This window comes from Pteropus alecto, unplaced genomic scaffold (assembly GCF_000325575.1).
Source record: "Pteropus alecto unplaced genomic scaffold, ASM32557v1 scaffold206, whole genome shotgun sequence".
Lineage (NCBI taxonomy): Eukaryota > Metazoa > Chordata > Mammalia > Chiroptera > Pteropodidae > Pteropus > Pteropus alecto.
In genome coordinates, this window is record NW_006438906.1 from 4807187 (window position 1) to 4834108 (window position 26922).

At 32.4% G+C, this 26922-nt stretch overlaps 1 protein-coding gene and 1 pseudogene across 2 annotated transcripts in view; one reads left to right on the forward strand and one right to left on the reverse strand.

Annotated features, from left to right (window-relative positions):
* The window catches only part of GKAP1 (G kinase anchoring protein 1), a 65305-nt gene extending 38829 nt beyond the window's left edge, over positions 1-26476 (forward strand). The window contains exons 7-12 of one of the 2 annotated variants that reach the window (XM_006916094.3): positions 9981-10133; positions 17907-18008; positions 20686-20749; positions 23392-23462; positions 23965-24042; positions 26150-26476. In XM_006916094.3, the coding sequence (XP_006916156.1) occupies positions 9981-10133; positions 17907-18008; positions 20686-20749; positions 23392-23462; positions 23965-24042; positions 26150-26197 (516 nt within the window). In that variant the 3' untranslated portion in view covers positions 26198-26476. The remainder of the gene's footprint in view (positions 1-9980; positions 10134-17906; positions 18009-20685; positions 20750-23391; positions 23463-23964; positions 24043-26149) is intronic. The other variant, XM_015592611.2, reaches the window with a different exon arrangement.
* LOC112483154 lies at positions 17464-17582 on the reverse strand (annotated as a pseudogene).
* Positions 26477-26922: the final 446 nt, after the last annotated feature.

The following is a 26922-nucleotide window of genomic DNA, read 5'->3' on the forward strand; positions in this document are numbered from 1 at the left end:
CTTTCAACCTATTTGTGTCTCTGGATCTCAGCTCACTCTCTTGTAGAGAGCGTATGGTTGGATCATGTGTTTTTATTTATTCTGTCTTTTGCTTGGAGAGTTTAATCCATTTTCTTTTAAAGTAATTACTGATGAGGGACTTCTGTCATTGTGCTGTTCTTTTTTTTTTTATGCCTTATAGCTTTTTTGTTTCATTTCCTGCATTCCTGTCTTCTTTTGTGTTTAGTTGATTTTTTGTAATGAAATGTTTAAATTCTTGTCTTGTTTCCTTTTGTGTATATACTGCCATCCTCGCTCTTTTCAGTTGTTGATGTCGCAATATTACATCTATACATTGTGTGCCCCAAAACATAAACTAATAATTATTTTAAATGTGTGAGTCTCCTAAATTATATAAAAAACAAGATTCGGAGTTCCAAACCAAAGTTATAGTAACACTAGCTTTTACACTAAGAGTTTTTTTTCTTTAAACATATTAGTTTCTTAATGTAGAAAACAAAAAGTACAGTTACATACCATTTTTACAATAATACTAGCTCTTATAATTGCCCATATTGATAATAGCCATTCTAACAGGTGTAAAGTGGTACCTCATTGTGGTTTTGATTTGCATTTCTCTAATAGCTTGTGAAGTTGAGTATCTTTTCGTATATCTGTTGGCCATCTGTATGTCCTCTTTGGAGAAATGCCTTTTCAGGTCCTCTGCCCATTTTTTACTTGTATTGTTTGTTTTTGAGTTATGTGGGTTCTTTATGTATTTTGGATATTAACCCCTTATTGGAGGTGTTGTCTGCAAATTTCTTCCATTTGGTTGGTTGCTTTTTTGTTTTATTGATGGTTTCTTTCGCTGTGGAGAAGCTTTTTAGTTTGATATAGTCCAGTTCATTTCTTTTTGCTTTGAATTACCTTGTTTTTGAGATGAAATTCATAACATCCTCTTTAAGACTAAGGTCCATAAGTGTAGTACCTGTGTTTTCTTCTATGTACTTTATTGTTTCAGGTCTTATATTTAGGTCTTTGGTCCATTTTGAGTTAATTTTTGTGTCTAGCAGTCTATTTCCATTCTTTTCATGTGTTTTTCCAATTTTCCCAGCACCATTTATTGAAGAAGCTTTCTTTTCTCCATTGTATGTTTTTGGCTCTTTTGTTGAAAAATTTTTGCCCATATATATGTGGGTTTATTTCTGGGCTCTCAATTCTTTTCCATTGATCTGTGTTTTTTTCTGCCAATACCATGCTGTTTTGATTATTGTCACTTTGCAATATAATTTGAAGTCAGGGTGTGTGATACCTCTGGCTTAGTTCTTTCTTTCTCAGAATTGCTTTGGCTATTTTGTGTGTGTGTGTGTGTGTGTGTGTGTATGTGTGTGTGTGTGTGGTTCCATACAAATCTGGTGATTTTTTTGTTGTTGTTGTTCCATTTCTTTTTAAAAATGCCATTGGGATTTTGATGGAGATTGTATCAGATCTGTATATTGCTTTGCGTAATATGGCCATTTTGACTATGTTGATTCTGCCAGTCCATGAACATGGAGTATCTTTTCATTTCTTTGTCTTGTTCAATTTCTTTTAATTACTTGTAGGTTTCAGTGTATAGGTCCTTCACATCTTTTATTAAGTTTATTCCTAGGTACTTTTTTCTTTTTGTTGCAGTTGCAGAAAGAAGGAATTTTTTTTTCATTTCTTTTTCTGAAATTTCATTGTTAGCATATAGGAATGTAATGGATTTTTCTAGATTGATTTTATATCCTGAATTTTACTTTATTTATTGTTTCAAATATCTTTTTTGTTGGAGTCTTCAGGGTTTTCTATATAAAGAATTATGTTCTCTGCCAAAAGTGACAATTTGACATCTTGCCTGATTGCTCTGGCTAGGACTTCCAGTACTAAATTGAATAACAGTGGTGAAAGTGGTCATCCTTGTCTTATTCCTGATCTTAAAAGAAAAGCTTTCAGTTTTTCACCATTGAATATGATATTAGCTGAGAGTTTGTCATCTGTAGACTTTATTACATTGAAGTACTTTCTTTCTATTTCCATTTTATTGAGTGTTTTAATAATAGATGGATGTTATATCTTGTCAGATGCTTTTTCTTCATCTATTCATATGACCATGTGATTTTTATTCTTTAATTTGTTTATGTGCTATATCACATGGATCGATATGCATGTGTTGAACCATCCTAATGCCCCCGGAATGGAATCCATTTGTTTGCTATGTATTATCTTTTTAATGTATCGTCATCGTCTACAGCCATACCACCCTGAACGCACCCAATCTCATCTGATCATAATGTATTGTTGTATTTCATTTGCTAGTATTTTGTTTAGGATTTTTGCATCTGTATAGGTCTGCAGGGTTTTTTTGTTGTTGTTGTTATTCTTTCAGGTTTTGGTATCAGAGTAATGTTGGCATCATAAAATGAGTTAGAAAGTATTACCTTTTCTTCAGTTTTTTGAAAGAGTTGAGAAAGATTGGTATTAAATCTTTGAATGTTTGGTAGTGAATTCACTCGTGAAGCCATCTGGTCGTGGACTTTTACTTTTGGGAAGGTTTTTGATGATTGTTTCAATTTCCTGACTGTTGCTTGGTCTCCAGTTCTTTTGATTCAGTCTGAGAAGGTTATATATTTCTAAGAACTTCTCCATTTCTTCTAAGGTATTGACTTTGGTGGTGTATAGTCTTTCATTGTATTCTTGTATTGTCGTTTGTATTTCTGTGGTGTCCCTAGTAACTTCTCCTCTTTCATTTTTGATTTTTTTTGAGTCTTTTCTCTTTTCCATAGTCTAACCAGAAGTTTGTCATTTTTATTAATATTTTCAAAGAACCAGCTCTTTGCGTTAATTTTTTTCTATTGTCTTTTTGTTCTCTATTTCATTTAATTCTGCTCTAATTTTTATTATTCCCTTCCTTCTGACTTTAGGCTTCATTTATTCTTTTTCTCTTTCTTTAAGATGTAATGTTAGATTGGGATTTTTCTTGTTTCTCGAAGTAGGCATGTACTAATATAAACTTACTGCTTTTGCTGTATTTCAAATTTTTTGATGTGTCGTATTGTCATTCTCATTTGTCCCTATGTATCTCTTGATCTCTCCTTTTATTTCTTCTTCGTTCTTTAGTAGCTGTTTAATCTCCACATATTTGTGGTTTTCCCCGCTTTCTCTTTGCCGTTGACATTCCAAGTATTGTGATAGGAGAATATGCTTGGTATGACTTGTCTTCTTAAATTTGTTGAGGCTAGTTTTGTGTCCCAACATATGGTCTATCTTTGAGACTTCCATGTGCACTAGAGAAGAATGTATAATCTGGTGTTCTGGGTGAAAGGCTCTGTAAATGTCGGTTATGTCCATTTGGTCTAATGTATCTTTTAAGGCTGATATTTCCGTATTGATTTTCTGTTTGGATGAACTGTCCATAGCTGTCAATGGGATATTTAGATCCACTGCTACAGTTGTGTTTTTGTCAGGTTTTTTGTTTTTTGTTTTTGTTTTTTTTTTTAGTTCCGTTAGTAGTTGCTTTATATATTTTGGTGCTCTCTGATTGGGTGCATATATATTGATAAGTGTCTTCCTGATTTATTGTCCCCTTTGTCATTATAAAATGTCTGTCTTTGTCTCTTGTTACCTTTTTTTTAGCTCAAAATCTTTTTTGTCAAATATAAAAGTACACTATAACTGCTTTTTTCTGGATGCCATTTGCTTGGAGTATCATTTTCCACCCTCTCACTTTGAGTGTTTATTTGTCCTTGGAGTTGAGGAGATGTGTCTCCTGAAGGCACCATATGGTTCAGTTTTTTGTTTTTTTGTTTTTCATCCAATCCACTGCTCTGTGCCTTTTTATTGGTGAGTTCAGTTCATTTACATTTAGGGTGATTATTGTATGAGGATTTCCATAGCCATTTTTTCTTTTGGTTTTGGTAGCTCTATGTCTCCAATATATCTTTTCCCTTGTGTTTCTATTATTTTAGTTTGGTGCTGTTCTATGATTGTTTTCTTTTTCTTTAATGTTATGTGTTTCAGTTTTAGATATTTTGTGTGTGTGATTACCATCAGGTTTATGCAAAAGAAAATTTCATATACACAGTAGTCTTTTTTCTTCTGAATGCATTTTATCTCCATTATGCTTTGCAAATTCAGACCTTTACTCCTTCCCCTTTTATGCTGAGTTCATTTCTAAATTGCTTTAGCTATTGTCTTCTTCCTCCTCTTTAATGTTTTTATGTTATATTTAAGTGTATAACATCTTATTCTGAATAAGGTAGTAATTTCCTGCTTCTTTCTGTTACTCATCTTACTTATAGTTTTGTGTCCTTTTGTCTTTTCGTTTCAGGTAGAATGTCTCCCTTCAGTATTTCCTGTAATGCAATTCTTGTGATAGTAAATTCCATCAGCTTCTGTATGTCTGGGAAAGACTTTATTTCTCCTTCATATCTAAAAGATAACTTTGCTGGATATATTATTCTTGGCTGGTAATTTCTCTTTCAGTAGTTTTGAATATTCAATTCCACTCTCTCCTAGCTTATAGGGTTTCTGTTTAAAAATATACCGATAATCTAATTGGATTTCCTTTGTAGATCACTGTTTTCTTTTACTTGGGTGCCTGGAGAATTCTTTCTTTGTCATTAATTTTTGACAGTTTTAAAAAGCCTTGGAGAAGGCTTTTTTTGGTTTGAGATTATTAGGTGTTCTGTTTGCTTTTTGGATTCAAGAATCCAGTTCTTTCAATAGGTTTGAGAAGTTTTTGTCAGCTATTTAAATAGGCTCTCTGTTCCCTTTTCCCTTTCTTCCCTTTCTGGTATACCCATTATTCTTATATTACTCTTTCTGTTGGAGTCAAATAGTTCTAGTAGTTTTTAATTTTTGTTTTTTGTTTTTTTTACTCTCAAGTTTCTCTCTCCTTTTGTCTGTCATTTCTAGATATTTATCTTTGATATCACTAATTCTTTCCTCCATCTGGTCAGCTCTATTTCCTAAGCTCACTAGTTCAATCTTCATCTCTTTTATTGAGTTATTTAGCTCCAGAATTTGGTTATTTTTTTAAAGTCTCGATCTGTTTGGTAAAATACCCCTTTTCTTCACTGATTTTATTTCTGAGTTTATTAAACTGCTTATCTGATTTTTCGTGTATCTCGTTGAGTTTTTTTCAGAACTGCAATCTTGAATTCTCTATCATTTAAATCACATATTTCCATGTTTATTTTCTGGAGATTTTTCATTTTCTTTCTGAGCTGCCTTGTTACCTTGGTTGTTCATGCTGTTTGATGGACTATTTTTCTTCCTAGGCATTTATGGGAATGAATTTTTTTTTTTTTTTTTTTAAAGAGTAATATTTCTAGCTGGTTGATTAGAAGCGGTTTTTCTGTTTTCCAGTAGGTGGTGCTGAAGCACAGTATTTTATTTTTTCTTGCACTGCTCTGGCTTCTGGATTCTGCAAGGCAGTGGAAAATTCCCTGTATTCCCTGGGGAGATGGGTGTCACCTCTATGACCAGGTTGCCCCAGACTCAGGGCACCACACCCGAGGGGGGATGTGGTGGGCGATGGGGTTCACAGCTGTGAAATCCCACCACTGCCCGCTGAAACCAGACACTGCCAGCAGTATTGTACTGTCCCAGGTGTCCCAGGTGCCCCTGCTGGGATCTGTTGCTGTGGGTAGGTGCAGGGTGGCTTGGGAGAGACTGGTTCGTGCATTTATGATTTTGTTTTCCTCCCAGTAATTGTGACTGCCAGATCTCAGCTGCCTCACCTCTGTGTCTCCATCCTTGTAACTGGAAATTAGCTGCGGTATGCATCTGCCGCTTGGGGAAAGAATACTCCTGTCTCTCCAGTTCTCAGGGCTGCAGGTAGTTTTCTCTGTAACCCAACACTCACTGGTACATCTTCTTCTGGGGCTTGCTGCTAGTTCTGGAAGGATGAGAGGAGACAGCTAGGCTCCAAGCTCCACGGCTTTGTTTTCTGCCTGGCAGTGGTGGCTGCTTGACCACAGTTGCCATACCTCTGTGTTCTATCTCTGCCCCAGTCACTGGGTTCAGCTGCAGTATGGGCTAATCACTCAGACAGGAATGTTTATTCTATGCCCTTGTTCCTTGGGGCTGCAGAGAGTGCACAATGCAGCCTGATTCCTCTCCTCTCCTGAGACCTACAGTGCGCTCTGGGCTGTCTGTGGCACCCCTCTTTGCTCTTCTCCCTTCCGTCCTCCCCTCTTTGCTCTGATTTGCCCACCTTCAGATGTTTGGATGTGCGGTTCTCTGAGATGTGTTTGTGTGTTGAGCAAGGAATCCCTTGATAAATTACAGCTGTTCAACCTGTAGCTTCAAGGGAGAAACCAGGGGCACCTCTCATGCCACAATGTTTCTCTCTTTTAGCATTTTGAATATATTAGACTACAGTCTTCTGGTCTTCAAAGTTTCTGATGAGAAATCCGCTGATAATCCTACTGAAGGTCCTTTGCATGTGATGATTCTCTTTCTCGTGATTTTATGGTTTCCTCTTTGAAAGTTTGATTATAATGTCTTAGTATTGGTTTATTTGAGTTTATCTTACTTGAGCTTCTTGGATGTTTATGTATTTCATTAAATTTGGGAAGTTTTCCGCCACTATTTTTTCAAATATTCTCTCTGCCCCTTTCATTCTTTTTCTAAGACTAGCACAGTGTGTGCGTTGGTTTGCTTTGCTTGATGGTGTCTCACAGGTCCCTTACAATCTATTTGGTTTTCATCAATCTTTTCTTTCTATTTTTCAGCCTAGATAATTTCTATTGTCTTATCTTTAAGTTCACTGACTTTTTTCTTCTACCTGCTCAACTCTGCCTTTGAATCCCTCTATTGAATTTGTCATTTCAGTTATTGTACTTTTCAGCTTCAGGATTTCTTTTTGGCATCTTTTATAAGTTTCCTGTCTTTATTAACATTTCCATTTTGTTCACACATTGTTTTCTTGATTTTTTTCCCACAACTTTTTTTAGTTCTTTGAGCATCATTAAGATAGTGTTTTAAAGTTTGTCTAATCTAAATGCCGTAAGTCTTTTTCAGGGACGGTTTCTGTTGATTTATTTATTTTTTCCTTTCCTTTCCTTCCATACTTTCTTGGTTTTCTTTGTTTTTTTTTTGTTGTTGTTGTTGTTGTTGTTTTGGTATGCCGTGTGATTTTTTTGTTGAATGCTAGACATTTGAATCTTATAATCTGGAAAAACCCTTCCTCAGAAGTTGGTGTTTTTATTATTTATTTATTTTTTTTATTTTTGTAGGCTGTGTGAGATGTAAACTTAATATCTAAAGTTTTTTTCTGAGCTTTTCCTTAGGCATGGATAATTTCCCTTTCTAATTTTCCCTTTATGTGCAGTTGTTTTTAAATGTCCTAGTTTTAAATTTCTGGCTCCTGAAAGTGGGAAAGCAAAAACATGAAGTGGAGTAAAATGGGCTCCAGCCCTTTAAATTCATTAGAAGTCACTTAAACTGTAGTGGGTGGGGCTTGTAGTAATGGGGTGAGAATGGGGTTAACAAAAATGTCTGCCTGCCTCTTTATCTCTTTGTACCTCTGTGATCAGAAGCATGAATCAGTGATCAGAGCTGATTGATCCCTGTCATTTGGTTCATTTTCCCAACCCTAGCTCATGTAAGCTGTGTGCAAGCTGCTCTAGGTACATATACACAGCTGCCTGCCACATGGCTGAAGGTAGGAGAATGGGTAGCTGTTATTACACAAAGAGCTGAAATTGACCAGAATTAACTGCAGTTTCCCATCTAAATCTTCCCCTGGAAGTTGTAAGACTTCAACAGACTTCCGGGTTCCAAAATAGTTATATCAGTCACATTCTGTCACTGCAATTGTTGTCTAGGAGATAGATTCCTGGTGCCTCCTACTCCATCATCTTCTGCGAATCGTCTCTATAATCCATTTTTGAGTTAATTTTTGTGGACAGTATGAAGGAGTCCAGATTCATCTTTAGTCATGTGTATATCAATCAAATTATTCTAGCACCACTTGTTGAAAACAGTCTTGTTTCCTTAATGAAGTACCTTGACACCTTTAAAATAGTGTCATTTTGTATATTTATTAAGCACTGATATACAATATTTTTTTCTTTCAAACACTTTCTAAGATAATGTGAAGGGGAAAGGATGAATAGTCATTGAACTTTGGGTCATTTGCTCACAAATACAATTAAGATGGGTAAAATTGGGAGTATTATAGCTCAAGAATGTGGGACATTTGTTAAGCTAATGAGAGTGAAAGAAACATTTTCTTTAGTCTCTGATTTCAAAACAGGAAGTTGAAGAGGCAATGCTACTTTTCTTGGAGAACATATAAAATTTGTAATTTAACGTAATCGAGTAGATTGTAATAAAATCTTATCTACCATTGGTTTGCAGAATTTATGTAAAAATTATTTTTAAATGTAATGTAAAAAATTGAGCAGCACAAAGCTATAGTAATCAAGCCAGTGTGGTATGGCATAATGGTAGCTATAAAGATCAACAGAATTAAGAATCCAGAAAAGAAATCCTTACATTTATGTTTTATTGATTCTGGACAAGGATGCCAAGACAATTCAGTGTAGAAAGAATAATCTTCTCAGGACATGATGCTGGATATCCCCATGCAAAAGAATGAATTTGAGTCCTTCTTCACAGCATGCACATACACACAAAAATAAAATGGATTGTAGACCTAAATGTACAAGCTAAAACTATAAAGCTCTTAAAAGAAAATATAGGAGTAAATCTTTATGACCTTGAGTTTAGACAATGGTTTCTTGGATAAATTGGACTTCATCAAAATTAAAAACGTTTGAGATACAAAGGATATCATTAAGAATGTAAAAAGACAACCCTAGAATGGGAGAAAATATTTGCAAATCATATATATTTGTTAAGAGACTTGTATCTAGAATATTTAAGAACTCATAGAGCTTGAAAATAAAAAGCAACCCAGTTAAAAAAATGCGCAAAGGATCTCAGTGGACATTTTCCTAAAAAGATACAAATGTCCATGAAAAGATGCTCGGCACCATTAGTCATCGGAGAGATGCAACTCAGAACCACAATGAGATACCACACCACACCTACTGGGGTGGCTATAATGAAAAAAAAAGACAGGTAATAACAAGTGTTGGTGAGAATGTGGAGAATTTAGAGCTCATGCACTGTTGGTAGGATTGTAAAATGGTGTGGCTGCTTTGAAAAACTATCTGGCAGTTCCTCAGAACGTTAAATACAAAATTAGCATATGTCCCAACAATTCTACTTCAAAGCATATACTTAAGAGAAGTAAAATCATGTCCACACAAAAACCTGTGCATGAATGTTTATAACAGTATTATTGATAATAGCCAAGTGAAAACAACCCAAATGTCCATCAGCTAATGAATGGAGAAGTAAAATGTGGTGTATCCATCAATGGGATATTTGGCAATAAGGAATGAAGTAGTGATACATACTGTATTGCGGATAAACTTTGAAAACATTTTGCTAAGTGAAAGAAGCCGGTCACAAAAGACCACATATTGTATAGTTCCATTTATAGCAAATTGCTAGAATAGGCAAATCTATATAGACAAAAAGTAGATTAGTCTTGCCCAGGGGACAAGTGAGGGGGGCGGAGTTTTTGGAGGAAATGAGGAATGACTGCTAATAGGTTCAGGGTTTCTTTTTGGGGTGGTGAAAATTATACAATTGATTGTGGTTATAGCCGCACAACTTTGTGAACATATTTAAAACCATTGAATTGTACACATTAAATGAGTGAATTATATGGTATGTTGATAAAAAAAATTTTAAATTGAGCAGTACCCAACTAAACAAAATATGAAGAAGAAAACATTTGAAAATGTGTCTATCTTCTATAGGTAGAGAAGAATTAGTTGATTGTCTCTAATTATCATTTTTCTTTTCATTCTCTATCCTTCTAGTGGCTGACTAGGCTTATTAAATGCATACACTTTTGCGTTGAATGTTAGTAAATCATAATTCATTTTTGGCAGGAATTGAGTTCTTCTCAGACTTTATCACATGATGGAGGATTCTTCAATAGACTGGAAGATGATGTTCATAAAATTCTTATTAGAGAAAAAAGAAGAGAACAGCTTACAGAATATAATGGAACAGATAATTGCGCTGCTCATGAACACAACCAGGCATGTAAAATAGAGAATTCTCTTAAAATCACAATGAAACTAAAATAAAATTTTTCTTTTAAAAAAAATTTAAGCAGTAGAATCCAATTATGTGATTCTATTAAATTACAGTTTTAGAATTTGTCTTAATCATAGATATTTATATTTAAAAATGTGAAGTACTTCATTCACTGATGGATATTTATTGAGCATTTGGTATATACTAGGTTAGGCTGTGGCATAGGGTAGTAGGAATACCAACATGAATTAGACTTCCTTTTCCTTAGACACTCAGAGTAGTGGGGATTAGAAGAGGTAGACCTGTAAGGAGAATATTATTCAGCAAAATGAAGGCATTTAGAGACATATGAACAATAAAAAAGAGGTCTTGAATAGAAAAAGTAATAGATCAGTCAGGTGAATTGTGAAAGGTATATGAAAAAAGACATTTGGGGTGGATTTGGAAGGATGAATAAGCTGAGAAATGGAGGAAGCCTAAGGGAACTGCAAGAACAAAGGCCAAAAGTTAGGAAAGGCCCTAGTTAGACTAAATATTCAGGAAACTGAAAAATTCTGTGTTTTAAGAAATATAGAGTTAAGTTAAATGTGGGATAACACCACCAGAGAAATAGATTGCATTTAGATTATAAAGATTTTTTATGTGAAACTAAGAATTTTATCCTGTAGACCAGGGATTGCAGACTGTGGCCCATGAGTAGAATCTGGCCAGTAGTCTGTTTTTGTAAGGCCTACAAGCTAAGAATGGCATACACGTTTTTAAAATAGCGTCTTTAAAAAAAAAAATCGCATCATATGGAGACCTATAAATCTGCATTTATTTTCTCACCACAATCTCATCTTCTATCTTACTTCCTCTTAAACTTTGAACCTGTTCATTACCTTATGTTTACCTCCAGTCCATCAGTAACTTCTCTCCTAGCCTGAAAACTTGTAGTAATTTCATTAATATCCCCATGAACACTTTCCTCATACTTCCTTGATTTTCTTTTATTCCCTGGTTCCCATTACGCAGCATTGGCTCTCACAGAATTGTCTGCCTTTTCTATTCTGATTTAATTCCTGGGCTGCCAGATATGACTGGTGTTGGATTCTGATAATCAGTGCTGTGTAACTTTTACCATATCCTTTTTATTCATAACAGCCAGGACTGCCTAACAGTCCTTTGATTCATCTCTTTCTGACTTTGACAAATTTCTACAATGGTATACCAAATTATAAAAGCCCATTTTCTATCCTTTTACTCTCTTCAACGGATGTTATCTTTTTGTTTCCTAAGACTGATAAATTCAATCCTTCAACAAATGAAACACCTACTGTATTGTTTTATAGGACACATGAGAAGTCAGACCCTTTCAGAATTTTTTACTACAATGTAGCAATAAGATTGGTTAATAAATAACACTAACATAATTTCACACGAAATATCTATTTCAGGTTAGCCATAGGAAATGCTTGCCCTCGCTGAGGTACTCGTGAGCTGCTACTTTTCTGACACTGAATTAAATTTGATGTTTTTCTGTATTGCCTTGACAGAGTTTATGTACAGTCCAAGCAACCATGTTAACATTTATGGTTAGCATATTTGCTTCCTTCTTTTTTATTATGAGTTTCCCCTTTGTGGTCCATTTCGTCTTATTTTTTAAAAGCCATATCAGATAATTTTTGGAGAGAAAGAATATTAATATATTTCAACAAATAGGTATTTCAACCCCTTTGTAGAACACGGTTGGTATATATGTGTAGTTAAATGATTAAGTAGTATCAATGATTGAATAAAACCATAGGACAGTGCAGTACAATAAAAGTCTTTGAAATCAAACCTAATAACACAAAATATAGCTTTCACAGCTTATCAGCTACGTTACATTGGGATGAAGTTACCCACCTATACTGTTAGTAGGAAAATTAGAAATTATGATTTACAATGTTTAGCAGAGCATGTTGTACAGAGTACACATTTAGTAATTACTTTTGTACATTGTAGAAAATGTTAAGTCCAAAAAAAGGATACATTAATAACGTGTCACAGTAATTTGAAGGAATGGAGATCAGGGATGGTATTCTTAGAAGAAAATAGCTTTTGAATTGGAATTTAAAGGACAGTAGAGTTTGAACATACTCTAAGGGAGAAGAAAATGGAATGCCGTGAGTAAAAGTATTGAAGTAAAGGTATAAACCAGTTTGATTAAAACAGAAGGATCATAGAGAATAGTATCGGCTGTTTGGTAAGGTAAGTTGGAAAAGATTATGGGAGATTTAAAGGCCTGATTTATGATTTAGTCAGTAGATAGTAAAGAATTTTTTAAGGTTTTGAGTAGAGAGCAATGTTTTATATGGTAATATTCCACTGCAGTGCCTAGTAAAACTGAATGAAGGTGAGGACTAGTTATAGGAATTAGATAATACTCAGTATTGTTATGGATATAGAACAATAGTACCATACTATAGTGGTAGTGTAAATTGGTATAACCATTTGGAAAACAATTTTACATTAACTTTTGAAGTTGAAGATGATGGGCAGACTGTATGTTCTAGAAATTCTACCCTAGATTAAACCCTGGAGACATCTTCAGGAAGAATGTTGAAAACTCAGTTGTTTGTAATAACGAAATTGATAGGAGAAATTAATGACAGCTATACATAGCAACATAGATGAATATCAAAAACAAAATGCTTAATAAAAACTTAAGTCACCAAATAATAGTTTGATGCCATGTATATAAGTTTCAAAAAGTAGAAAATTTAATATATTTTTAGGTGTGTGTGTGTGTGTGTGTGTGTGTGTGTGTGTGTGTGTAGTATAATGGGAATATAATGACAAACATAAAATTTGTAATAGTGGATATCCTCAGGAGGATATGACTGGGAAGAGAGGCACATGAGGGATACCAAAGTATTGGTAATGTTCAAATTCTTACTTTGCATGTTGAGTTATTTTTCTTTTTACCTTGCATCATTTATATATATTTCTTTCACATGTGAAATTTTTCATAATTAAAAATATTAAGATTTTTCTTATACTGTGTCATCGAGTGTAATAGAGAGGAAAAGATTGAGACCATTTAAAAAGTACTTTTTTTTTTTAACCTTTCTTTCTCCATTGTACTCTTTTCTCGGAGAAAGCTCTTCTTTTTGCCAAGGTTAAAATAATTTTTTATAGTACATTAATATACCAGAAAATTTTATTTTAGATTTTTAAAAAGATTTTTATTAAAATATAGCTAACATACACTATTATTTTAGTTTCAGGTGTACATCATAGTTATTCAACATTTATATACCTAAAGAAGTATATAAGTACAGTAACCATCTGACACTGTACAGTGCTTTCACAATATTGACTATATTCCCTATGCTGTACATTATATCCCCATTACTTATTTGTTTTATACCTGGAAATTTGAACCTCTTATTCCGCTTCACCTTACTACATTTAAAAATTTTTCAATTACAGTTGACATTCAATATATATATTAGTTTCAGGTGTACAGCATAGTGGTTAGACATTTACCAGGAATTTTTAAAGGTGAAAAATAATTCAACCCTAACACAACGTTTAGTTTCTTTTTTGAATACTTCTTTTCTAGGAAAATGCCACATGTATAAGCATTTAAAAATAATTGTAAAAGTAAAGAATTTAGTTTCATAGCCTTTTGCATACCATTAATTATATTCTGTCAAATCAACATGCTATAATTTGCTTGGTCAGTGCCTTATTGAACAATTAGGTTGTTTAGAATTGGTCAGCTGATATTCATTGAACATCTTCATATATTTTATATATATATATATATTTTTTTTAAATTTTTTGATGAATTATTTCCTTGGAATAAATTCTTTAAAAAAGTAGTTGAATCAAAGGATATAAACATCTGTGTTGCTCTTGATGTATATGAACATTGTCTTACAGTAGCAGGATAATTTTTCCACACCTTCACTGGCATTGGGTAGATCATCTACTCCTGATCCCATTCCTCTTTATGGCCTTCAGATCTTTGTATTATTAATTTCCCTCATAGCATATTTTACCCTTTTATTCTGTGGATGCCTTATACTTACTACGTCCAAACTCAGGCTCATTATTTCCTCTCCAAACCAAGCATTTGGCTTGACCTCCATCATTTCTGTTTTTGGTTTCATCATTTTATCTAGATATACAGACTATAAATCTTTTTCACATTACTGTTTTTCATGGCTTGAGAGTTTTTAATCTTTGGAATATTTTTCAAATTCTTTTACATTCTCACTAACATTTCTCTAATATATTTCTCTTTCTAGTATTCAGTAATCTTTTAACAAGTCTTTCTGCCTCCTGACTTCTCATGCTACGTAATTTATGTTATACACTGCTAACAGCTGACTTTTTTTTAAAGCATGACTTCACCATGCCACACACCATGTCCTTAAATTTTAATGTCTGTTGAATCAAATATAGCAGGTCCTTAAATAACATGATTTCGTTTGATGTCGTTTCATTATAACATGATGAGATGCAGTTGGAACTTAACTCTTGTTTATATCAATTAGCCTATGGTAAAATTGGTTTTGTTATACGTAGTTTTGCTTAGAGTTGCAGAACTTATCCACAGCCTTAAGTGAGGACTTACTGTACGATGTCCTTGACCTGACATTTAAAGTCCTCAGGTCCCGAAATCAATTTAGAAGAATGCTACCAGCACTTATAAAAAGAAAAAAGAAAAAATGTCCAAGTATATGACATCCATTCATATTTTATGAAATTTGTTTCTGTGTGTATGTTTTATTATGGTACTTACTTTTCTGTGTATATATACTTTCCCCCCCCAGTAATGTAGAAACTATTATGTGGACTACTTTTTAGTTAAATGCAGATGGTGAGCATGTCAGATTATTGAATAATAGTTCTTGAACATCAAATAATTGTGTTTTTAATAACTAAATTTTATTTACCCACACTGAGAAAAAATATTCTAAATGTACCAGTTTGATTATTTAACATTTCTTGTTTGCTATTGAGATTGTACACTTTTTCATGTTTATCGGTCATATGCCAATTATATGGGTTGTGACATATTTTCTTCCAGCATTTCATTTCTTTTGATTTAGTTATAGTATTTTTGGAGATTTTTCAGCAAGTTAAATCTATTAATCTCTAATTTTCTCCTTTTGGCATCATGTTCAGAATGACTTTCCTACTCAAAAATGATATTCACACTCATCTAAATTTTAATACTTATGTGCTTTCATTTTTTCAAAATTAAAACAGTATGTTATATTGTTAAATGATTATGTATACCTCAGTATAAGACAATTTTGATAAGAGAAATATTTAAGTGAAATCTTCCATAATCTCATGTTCTAAGAGAGTTATTAATTTTGTTGTATGTCCTTCCGGTATTTTTCATTGGTATATAGCATCAGAATTTTGGGATCATATTAATATATTTTATAGTTTATATCATCATTTTTAGCGATTTTAGAGTTTATAGCTTTTTTTAATTTAGCATGTATTTTAGCCTGTATCTTGCAGTCGGGCATTTAAATTGTTGTCCAATTTTTTGATGTAATAAATCTGCAGTGAACAGTCTGATAGATATTCTTACCCTCATTTATTTAAGATAAATTCCTAGAAGTGAGATTCCTAGGCCTAATAGTATTTATAAATTTTAATTTTGATCCACCAACCTTATTCCTTAACTAGAAACCTGAAATGTCTATCTTTCTCACCTGCTGCATTCAACTTCATTAAATGCTCTTGATTCCTACATTCAACCTCATCATTAAATGCTCTTGATTCTGCTTCCAAATAATTTGTCACATGATACACTTCTTTACGTTTAAACTGCTTCCACCCGAATACAAGGCGTAATCTTTCTGATTTGGGTTTGCAGTAGCAATTAAAGGATCTTTCCAGTGGTCTTACCGCACTCATTCATTTTCCACATATCACCCAAAATCATCCTTTAAAAACATAGATCTAACATAAGACTTATAGTCCTGCTCAGAATCCTTTACTGTTTTCTATTTTACTCAGAATTATATGCAGACCATTGTTATAGCCTATAAGGCCCTCCAAAATCAGGCCTCTACCTGTTTTTTCAAAATCTCTTATTCTATTTTCCCACTAAGTTCCAACCATACTGGCCTCTTTTTCTTCAAATTTTCTAGGCTCTTTCCTGCCTCAGAACCTTTAAACATACTGTTTTTTTTTTTCTACCTGGAAAGCTCTTACCTCCACTTTTTACTTAGCTAATTCCTACTCATCACTCAAAGTTCATTTTAAGTGTATCTGCTTCAGAGAGAACTTCCCTGATCCATGAGGGAGTAATTCATGTTATTCCCTTTATATCACTATGCTGCTTTTCTTGGTAGTTTAAACTTTGGTTTCTAATTGTAGCATTTCTTTATGTTACATCTGCCTTCTGTATCAGACAAGTCTCATGAGGGCAAGAATCTGGTCACCATTTTATACCCAGCACCTAGCAGTTAGGTACTCAGTTAATAATTTTAGAATAAGTTAATATTACCACATTAATCATTAAGTAAATAGAACCGATTATACTACTATCAGAAGTATGACTTTGGGTTGATTTTTTACATTTAAGTTTATTTTAGTATATGTTGCAAGATGGCAGGAATTTAACTTGATTTTTCCAAGTTAAATTTTTCCAAATTTTTCCATTTGTCCTATAACGTACCATTATTCTGTAATTCAGCCTTTTCTCACTTTTTAAAAATACAATATATTACAATAAATTCTTACATCTTTAATCTCTCTTTGGACTTTCTTTTCTGGTACATTGCTCTGTCAACCTATGTGCCTTGACCATGCTATTTTATTTATTTTTGCTGTGTAGTACACAATTATTTGTTAGGCAGATTCCTCTTCATTACATTAACTTTTTATTTGTTTCCATCCTATATTCTCCCAGATGAAGTTTTGACTGTCTTGCTGATAGTACAAAATCCTATCAGAATTTCAATTGAAATTTTATTGAATGTACAAAGTAATATTTAGTCTTCCTGTCTACAAATAAACTTTGTTTTATATCTCTTTTCAATATTTTGTAATTTTCATTATAGATCCTGAAAATTTCTAAATTTTAATCTTAGAGATATTTTTTATTGCTATTGGGAGGAAATGGTTTTTCTAGTTATATCTTCTTCCTGCTAATTGCTAATATGGAGAAAAACTATTTTTGTTCTTTATTATTTATTTTGTGTTTGTTTTCTCATAAGTTTTCAAATCTTTTTGTTTTTGTTTTTGTTTTTGTTTAGGCGAGGCAACCCTTGGTTGACCGCACAGATTGCAAGGACCTTGTCAGCCTTCAGTCCCTTATTTTTTATTTAATGCCTACAGCACCTGGTCTTCCTAGGTGGTCTCCCATCCAAGTACTAACAAGGCCCGACCCTGCTTAGCTTCTGAGATCAGACGATATCGGGCTTGTTCAGGGTGGCATGGCTGTAGACAAATTTTTGGGTTTTAAAGATAGACTAATAACAGCTTGTCATAGAGCACTTTTAATATGTTTCTGCATAGAAATATTTCAAAGCCCTGATATTGTTTGTAGTTTGAGATTAATCATAAATGTCTTATTTGCTTACATTATACATAACTGCAAATATATCATTGATTAGAAGTGGAAATAAAGTCAGTAGTTTAAGGTTGCTGTAGAAAGTGAACTAAAATTGGGAAAATGGGGATTTTTTTCCTCTTAAACTTACACAAGAAAATATTCTAAAGCAGAATCAGCAGACTATCTTAGTTCTAAAATAGTGTTTTTCTCTCTTCAGGAAGTAGTTTTGAAAGATGGAAGAATTGAAAGACTAAAGTTGGAACTTGAAAGGAAAGATGCAGAAATCCAGAAGCTGAAAAATGTGATCACTCAGTGGGAGGTTTGTGCTTATTTATTGTCGTAAACTACTAATTTGCATATTTTCTATTTTTCTCCAATGTAAATATGTGTAACGAATGTTTGGTTGAGAGAATAATGTTTCTGCTGTTTAGGTTTTTAAAAAATTTTATATTAGTTTCAGGTAGCACAATGGTCTGACATTTATATAATTTACAAAGTGAATTACTCTAGTACCCACCTGGTACTCTACATAGCCGTTAGAATATTATTAACTATTTTCCCTGTGCTGTACTGCACATCCCCATGACTATTATGTAACTACTAATTTATACTTCATAATCCCTTCACCTTTTTCACCCACCCCCTCCAACCATTTGCTATTTAGGTTTTTAAATGCTTTCATTAATGACATAAAATTTGAATGTTGATAAAATTTATTTTTATGGTCTAATATTTTTATATAGTCTAATGGTGAAGATAAACATGTAAATAATTGCAGTACAGTGTAGTCTTTATAAGTGAGATTTGCCTGAGAGCTCCAGAAGCACAGAAACAGGAATGAATTGGTTGCTGCTATTGAAAATTAGTAAGGATTTTACAGAAAAGGTGGTATTTCCAGGTAAAGAAAACAGCACATACAAAGATGTGGGAATGATAGGAAATACCTTGTCGTTGACATTAGAGAAATGAGAAATTGTAGAAGGTGAGATTGGAAATGTTAGTTGGAGTCAGCATTTGAAGGCTGTAAAGGTCTTTAGAAGTGAAGTGACATGAGAATTGAGAATTGTTATGTGAGGTGGTAATGCACATAGCTGAAGCCTGGAGTTAATATAGTTTGGTAAAACAACAGGTATTGAGTGTTGAGTGTAAGAGCAAGAGCACATTTTGAACTGGTTTGGGCAGTAGAAATAACAGACCCCATTTTGGACATGTTGGGTTTGAAATGGCAATAGATTCAGGCATTGATGTTCAGGATGCAAGTGGGTACAGTGGAGTCACAACATTTGTGCATTTAACTTTAAATGCTCTCTTTTTCATGAAATTAAACACACCAGTAAGGGCACCATATATGTCATTTATGTTCTTTATTATAAATGATATGGTGCTAGTATTTTGTACATTTATGTTTTTGTAGATACATTTACTTACTATTCTAAATGGTATGGTTCTAGTATTTTGTACATTTATGTTTTTATAGATACATTTACTTACTATTCAGGATTGTATATATAAAACTATGCTATTTTTATAGGCAATATAAAGAATATTCATGGATAATTTTGCTCATTTGCAATTTTTGCTTTATGAGCTGACTTTAGACCCTAAGGCTGATATAAGAGATGCCTCCATGTACACTGATCTGTATCTTGGACAAAAAAAGACTTGAGCTAGAGATAGATTGGTGAGATATTAACATTGATTGATACTCTGAGAGTGAGAATTTCATAGTAGATACAGTTTTATATTCACAGTGGATATATTTCTGTATTCATAGTGAATATATTTGTAGTTGACTGTATAAAGTTTTCCCCTTCATATTTTTGTTTCTATCTGACATCTCTCTCCTTCATTTCTAACCTCAGATGGTCCTACTCCCTTTATATTTACTGTGGTGCTCAGCTTCTGTTCACTATTATCTGAAGTATTACTCAGTTACATTACTGATTTATCATTAGCAATTGACCGGACAGAGTATTTAGTAAAAGCCATCTTTGCTGGACTTAATTTAAAATACATTAACTTTGTTTTACAAGAAAGACTTGAATCTCCTAACTTCTGTACATATCTGTGTACATGTTGAAGGAAGAAATGACAAGTTTCTTATACTGATCTGTTCCTCTGATTTCTTGTTTTTCTATAATGTATTAAATGTATTTTTTTCTAATGTATTAAGTATTTATAAGTAATTCAGAGTATGTTATATGTTCAATAAAGGCAGTGTAGGGGGAAAATTCCCTGGATTATGGCCATTACTGTGGGAACATAGTTCCTCTTGTTCACAAATGTACAGTTGTGTCATATATGTAGTATGAGAAAAAGCTAAGTCATTGGGGAAAAAATTGAAAAAGAATTAAAAGATATTTCAGTAAATTAACAATTCATATTAGTAAAAAATTACTTTAACAATAATTAGTGAAATAACAAGAGATTAGTAAATTTAGCCTTAACTGAATAGCTAGAACTATGCTGTAGAATTTAGCAACCACTATGTGTGTGTATCTTAAAGTTAAAATAAAATTAAAAATTTATTTTCTCAGTCACACTAGGTGCATTTCCAGGAGTTAATAGCCACATATTGGACAGTGTCAGATATAAAACAGATACAGAAAGTTCTAGTATAATGCTGAATAGTCTTGGTACAGAGCTGTGAATCATTTTTCTTTTTGTTTTCACCTAATTCTTTTGAATTATTAGGGTTTTATTTGCGGAAGGGAAGAGAAAGGCTTTAGGAAATTTTAATATTTTCCAGAGTTTGCTCCACTTTTATCCTCTCTTCTTTATTTTTCAATCACCTGTAATATTAATTTTTATTATTATACCAGGGATTGAATTTAAGTAGTAGAAAATTTTGAATACATTTTCGTCCATCTTGTTTCTTTCAATAATAACTTATGTCTTTGAGCAAGCCAAGAATTCATAGCTCCATAAATTAATAGTAAATTATTAATTATATCATTTACTTTTTAAAAATTAAATCTTTTTTCTTTGACTATTAGGCAAAGTATAAAGAAGTAAAGGCAAGAAATGCACAGTTATTGAAAATGCTTCAGGAAGGTGAAAGTAAGTGATTTTTGTGTTTTTAGAATTAAAAGTTAATCTTAAAAAATATTTGAAGATAATTTTCAAGATATATGATTTATTGACAACAAAATAGAAAGGTTTCCAAGAGTGATACAAACTGGATTATTGCTGATAACTTTATTATTATAAGTTACTCTGTAGCACATTAGGTATTATACAGATTTATAAGTATTCAGATAAGAGAAATCTTGAAATTTCATTTCTTACAAATTATTAGATTAATTTAGCAGGAAAACAAAAATAACATTTGCTTGAGATTCTTTTTAATTATTAGAGGAGAAGGCCTGTTATCATTTTAGGTTTTCCTTCTCTCTGACCCCCCACTCTTCATACTTTTGCTGCCACTCTAAACTTTTGGCAATAGGTCACCAGCAGGAAGCTAAAGAAATCAGTCAAAAATGATTAGAGGTAATAAGATTAGAAAAGTTGATGTTATATGAAAACCTCCACAAATCAGTTGATTTCCTAGTGACACCTTGACAATTCTATGAAAATTTTACAATTCATAACAAAAGTACATTAATTTTTTAATGTAAAGTTTATGCAAAGGAATTACAAACCATAAGAGACATAAAGACATGAATAAATGAAAAAGTCTTCTGAATAGACAAAATTAAGTCTAATAAACAATTTTCCCTGTTAATTTTATAACTTTCAAATTTTTTATAATATAACTATAACAGCTATTATACAGCTTAACTATAGTGAAATGGAAGTTAACGAATAATGAGGAAAGGCATTATTTGAACAATTAGATATCAATATCCTGAGATTCATTTAGATCTGTACATGTTACTGAGCTTCATGTGGATCATTTAATGAATAAAATTATGAAAATAAAATAATTGTTTACAAAGTATCTTCCTAATTGAAGAAATTAAGAGTATCATTGGACATTGGGTATATGATTTTTAAATGTGTAAAAATAAATATTCTTTAAGGAGATAGTTGTAAAAAGTGAGAAAATTAACTGATAAAAGCTTACTCTCAATAATGGATTAAAAATGGCTACCAGTAAATAAAATCAGTGTCCATACTCCATACTATAAATATTCCAAATAGAAATATTTTATATAGAACTGTTACATGAAAAATACAGTACATTAGAGTATACATACTCTAGCATTTATAATATAATGTAAATATGGTCAGTTATGTTATGGTACAACATGTATTCCTAAAAATCACCAGTCTGCAGAATCACATAGTTAAAACAAAAAGATTTATGAGGAAACTGGAGTTAGGAGTATACAACACTCAAAAACTTTATCAATGACACATTTTAAAAATATGGGACTCTAATAAAAACAGTGTGACAGTTGATAGATGTTAAAATGGTTAAACACAAATACTATACTATGGCACTTTACGTTGAACATAACCTAGTTTGCTTGTAAAAGTAGGCTTCAGAGGGTTGCAGCTTGTATGTTACTGTTAAGTGATAGATGACTTTAAAGTTTGTATGGTTCTCAATACACAGTGACCTGAGATATCTGGTAGATATTTGAGATGTGTGCGTGAGTACAGTCATCTGTGTGCACAAAATTGTGCTTAAGCAAATGCAAAATTCCTATTATGTTTAATTTGTTCCCTAATATGTCAGTATTGTTGAAACAAGCATTAGAGGAGAACTGACTATAGTTAAAATATTACATAATTATTAAAGATCACTGGTTCTCAGTGTGTGTGTGTGTGTTTTAAGTCTGGAGTGGAAAAATAGAAAGTATAATTTGTAAAAGTTATCAAGTTGATTCTTGAGAGACTGATTTGTTTCTTGATACAGCATTATACCTTATTGCACTTCATATTAAACTATGAAAAATAAATTTGAATTACAGTGTTATATTGGTAGAGCTCTGGTATCATGTGCTCTATTTAAACATTTCCTCCTCTACTAATTATATTACAGTTTTACTTTTCAATCTCTCCTAGTTTGTTTTTAAAGTTGAGGAGTTAGTTTTTCATTCATTAGCCATTACCATGGATAAAGCAGTTTGTCAGCCATGTGGAAATTTTTAAAGTTAAGGTACATAGGGGCCAAAATATAGATCTCTTGGTTCCCCAAAGAGGGAAAAACTTCTAGAAAAATGAATAATTCTGAGACCACAGATGTTATATGATCAGTTATGATCATATGAGCTACATTTATTTGATAATACTTTATTGGTATGACATGTCAGATAAAAATAATTTTAGTGGACCTTATAGTATGCTCACCCTGACAATTTAACAAACCAAACCAAACTGAAACTACATTTTTTTAATCTTGAAGATTAGTCAAGGCATTTAAAAAGTTTTCTCCCTTTGTGAATTTTTTTTTTATTTTTTATTTTTCTGTCTTTGTCCTTTTTAGTGTAGATGGGAAAACTTTTTTATCACACACAGACACACAATTAATATTTTAACACTAGAGAAAAGTTAGTTTTCCAAGAAAATCTGCTGTGGAGATAATGATTGGCATTTTTCAGTGAAAAATAAGAGCTATATTGGGTCAAGAAATACATTCATTAAGCATGAAGACAATCTTTGCCTGACTGAAGTGATATCTTGGTTTACTAAAGTAATGTGAAAGTATTTGAGTGATTAAAAAAATTATATTACTCTTTCTCCTTTTTTGTCAGTGAAAGATAAAGCAGAAATACTTCTGCAAGTTGATGAATCTCAAAGTATCAAGAATGAGCTAACTATACAGGTAAGGAAAACTGAATAAGGCTGGTTTTCTTCAGCTGTTCTTTAGTCTTGAGTTATGAAACTTTACTAAACAAAAATAAAGCCCATGAATACTGCAAGAAAGTGATATAAATTATATTTCATTATTATGTAATAGCAAACAAATGAAGATTCTGTTTACTGAGTCAGAGAGGTGTGTATGTCCTGAAGAATAGGGGAAGATAAGGTTATATTTTAGTTGATGTGGACTATGAATATAGAGATAGAGAGGGCAGATAAAACTTATTTTGCTCTTGGACTTGATTTTCTCCCCTTTCTATCCTTATTCTGTGGTCCTGTCTGTCTTTAATATACAGCTGAGTAAAATGCCTAATTGAAATTGGGGTGGTGGGGGAGGCGTTCTCCTCTGATGCCCATTCATCCAGTAGTCAGAAATCATCATTGTGAATACGTGTTAAGAATTAAGAGTATTTGCCTGAAAAGACAAAAGATGTCTTTTTTTTAAATTGAATATTTGGTTATAGGTGACTTCACTTCATGCTGCATTAGAACAAGAAAGATCTAAAGTGAAAGTATTACAAGCAGAATTAGCCAAATATCAGGTATGCTTTTATAATTTTGAAAGTGTATTTATCACAAATAATGCACTACTCTTAGGCCAAAATTTATTCACCAAAAATATTAATAATTTTATTGGTCATATAATTTACATTTTAGAAGATGTTAAGGTTATTCTAGATATTGGCATATACAGCAGTAACTAAAATATTTCAGAAAAATCCTCGGTACTACATTGATGATGTGGCATACATGCCATTGAATCATGTCAAGGGAAGGTATATAATGACATTTGTCCAATTATATAAGTTTAACCACTTGGGTACAGCAATATCTCCTAGATGTCTTCATGGTTAAGGTATATTTACCCCTTTGTAATTAATAATATGTGGAGTGATATTTTGAGCTCGTGTTAATATCCTTTTCACTCAGTGGTTTAGCATCCATTGATGCTATTTGTAGCAGTTATTGTTTTGGTGGTTGCAAAATAGTGATTTTTCTAATTCTGTCATTTTTTCTGCATTTGCAAGCTGGCATTCAGCATTTTTTTTTTTTCTGGATGAAACAGTAATAAATATCAATGCTTTGTTTCAATATGTGTGTACACACACATACATATTTGTATGTATGTGTGTCTAAGTCATGGTATAAAATATGTTAACTAATGTGAGGTCACAATCAAAAAAGTTTGAAAGCCACTAGTGGCCTAGAGAACATAAAAGTTGTTTGGCCCCAGCTTTGCTATCTCATCAGTTGAGGAAGGAGAATTTGCCTAGGAGGCTTTGAAAAAGATCCTTGAAGTTTTTTTTTTTTTAATCTTGTTGAGGGGCAAGGTAAGTGTTTTAAGCTGTATAACTTTGGTACCTATGTATAGTGGGTATCTACTTGTAGAAAATTTTTTTTAAATTTATTTTTGTTTTCCTGCTATCAGGAAATATTGTGTTTAATACATGTCATTATACATCTCAGGTCTCACATAATCTCTTCATACTTATTTCTCTGAAGTTTTGCAAAACTTATTTGGTCAGGAATAAATCACAGTGTTCTTATAGTTGATTTTTTTAAAAAGAAGATTGATATAGAAGTGTTTTTGGTTACCAAAAGAGAAGTAATAGGCAGAAAAAGGACGAAAGAAACCAAGAGAAGCTACCAACATTATTAAATGGACCTAGGTGTCATGTGCCCTGATAAAACCACCATTTAAGAAACCCACTTTCCACGGAAAAGTTTCCAAAGTTCCCAAACTTGGTTGATCGTCAGAATAACTTGAGAACTTTTTGAATTACAGATAATTCAGCCCACACCTGGTAATCTTAAATAAATAGGTTTAGGACATAGTCTAGATATCAGAATTTTAAAAATATTACTACTCAAGTGGTTCTAATGATCAACTAATTTGTCATAGTTTATAAAAATGGAGGAAAACTATTGTAAGGCAGATACATCAAACCATTATTTATGGTTAAAATGGAGGGTAGAGTAGTTATGGGTGATTTTAATTTTCTTCTTTATACCTTTGTACTTTCCATATTTCTACAGTAAGTATTTACTTTTAAAATCAGAATAAGGAAGAAAATGTTCTGTTAAAAGTAATTAATGTAAAATACTTCTTGTCTTTTATGCTGCATTTCTCTTTCCTTGTCTGAAGTCAAAAATTATAAATGGAGTTTCAGTCAGGCACATTAAATACAGATGTATATTTGTCACTGAGCATTATGAAAAGTATAACCTACATTTCAATGCAGTGATGAAAAAATCATATTTCTAATGTCTAATATGAACTGAATTACCCAAAAGGGGAATGAACTGAATTACCAAATTTGCTGATCATATGGAATAAATTGTTTTAGTAATGATTGAAAGTTTTATTTTAAAAGCAATCTGGGATAGTCTGAATGAGCTCTAAAAAAAAAGATACTGGTGATCTTACTAAGTCTAGACTAATTCAAATAGAAATAACAACCTACCTTAACCATTCGTAAAAATAACCATGTAACAATAATTTAGTAGTATGCACAAATTTGCAACAGACTCAAAAAATAAATTGCTTCCTTCTCAAATCTCAAAATGCCTTTGGTTTCATGTATTTTTTAAGTGAAAATGCCCACAAAATGGTATTTCCTAAATAATTTGCCCTATTTTTCTTTACAGGGTGGCAGAAAAGGGAAAAGAAACTCTGAATACGACCAGTGTAGGTGATTCTATTAGCCTTTGAGGTCAACACAAAAATTAAAACTTTCAGGGTTTTCCAAAAATGTATATATTTAATGCTGTGCAACTGCTAAACTATGCAGTTTTTTGTTGAAGAAATGCTTAAAACAATTAGCTCACTAACAGTCTATAGTTTTTTGTCCTTTTGGCTTAAAATGAAAAGAAAGATAGAATTCCAACAGAACTCAATGATTATTGTTTATTATCCATACTTCTTATTGCTTTAGTTTTTCATCAGTCAATAAAATTAATTTACTCTTCCATTAATATGTTTGATTTTTTAAATTTCAGAAACAATGTGAAAGTATTATTTTTGCATATAGCACAAACAATTAATCAGATCATTTAAGTTCAGTGACTATTTATTCAGCACTTACTGCATGCAAAACCCTACAGGACTTACAAGACGAGTGAAAAATGATTGATATCCTCAAGTATCTTATGCTCAGGAGAAATAGAAGGTGAGGTTGATTAAAGACAACAGCAGAAGTAATTACCATGCAGATTAGGGTGTGACATTACCTTGGAAACTTGTATGAGATAGTCTTTGGAGGGTAGATAACCTTTTCTGTAAATTTGTTAAAAGGGATTTTAGGCAGAAGGAATAAAATCTGGGCTGAAATATTTGTTTAAAAAACAGTCTGGCTTAAGTATGGAAACAGGACACACTGAGAATAGAAAGTATAGATGTGGGGGAGAAACGAGAGCTTTTT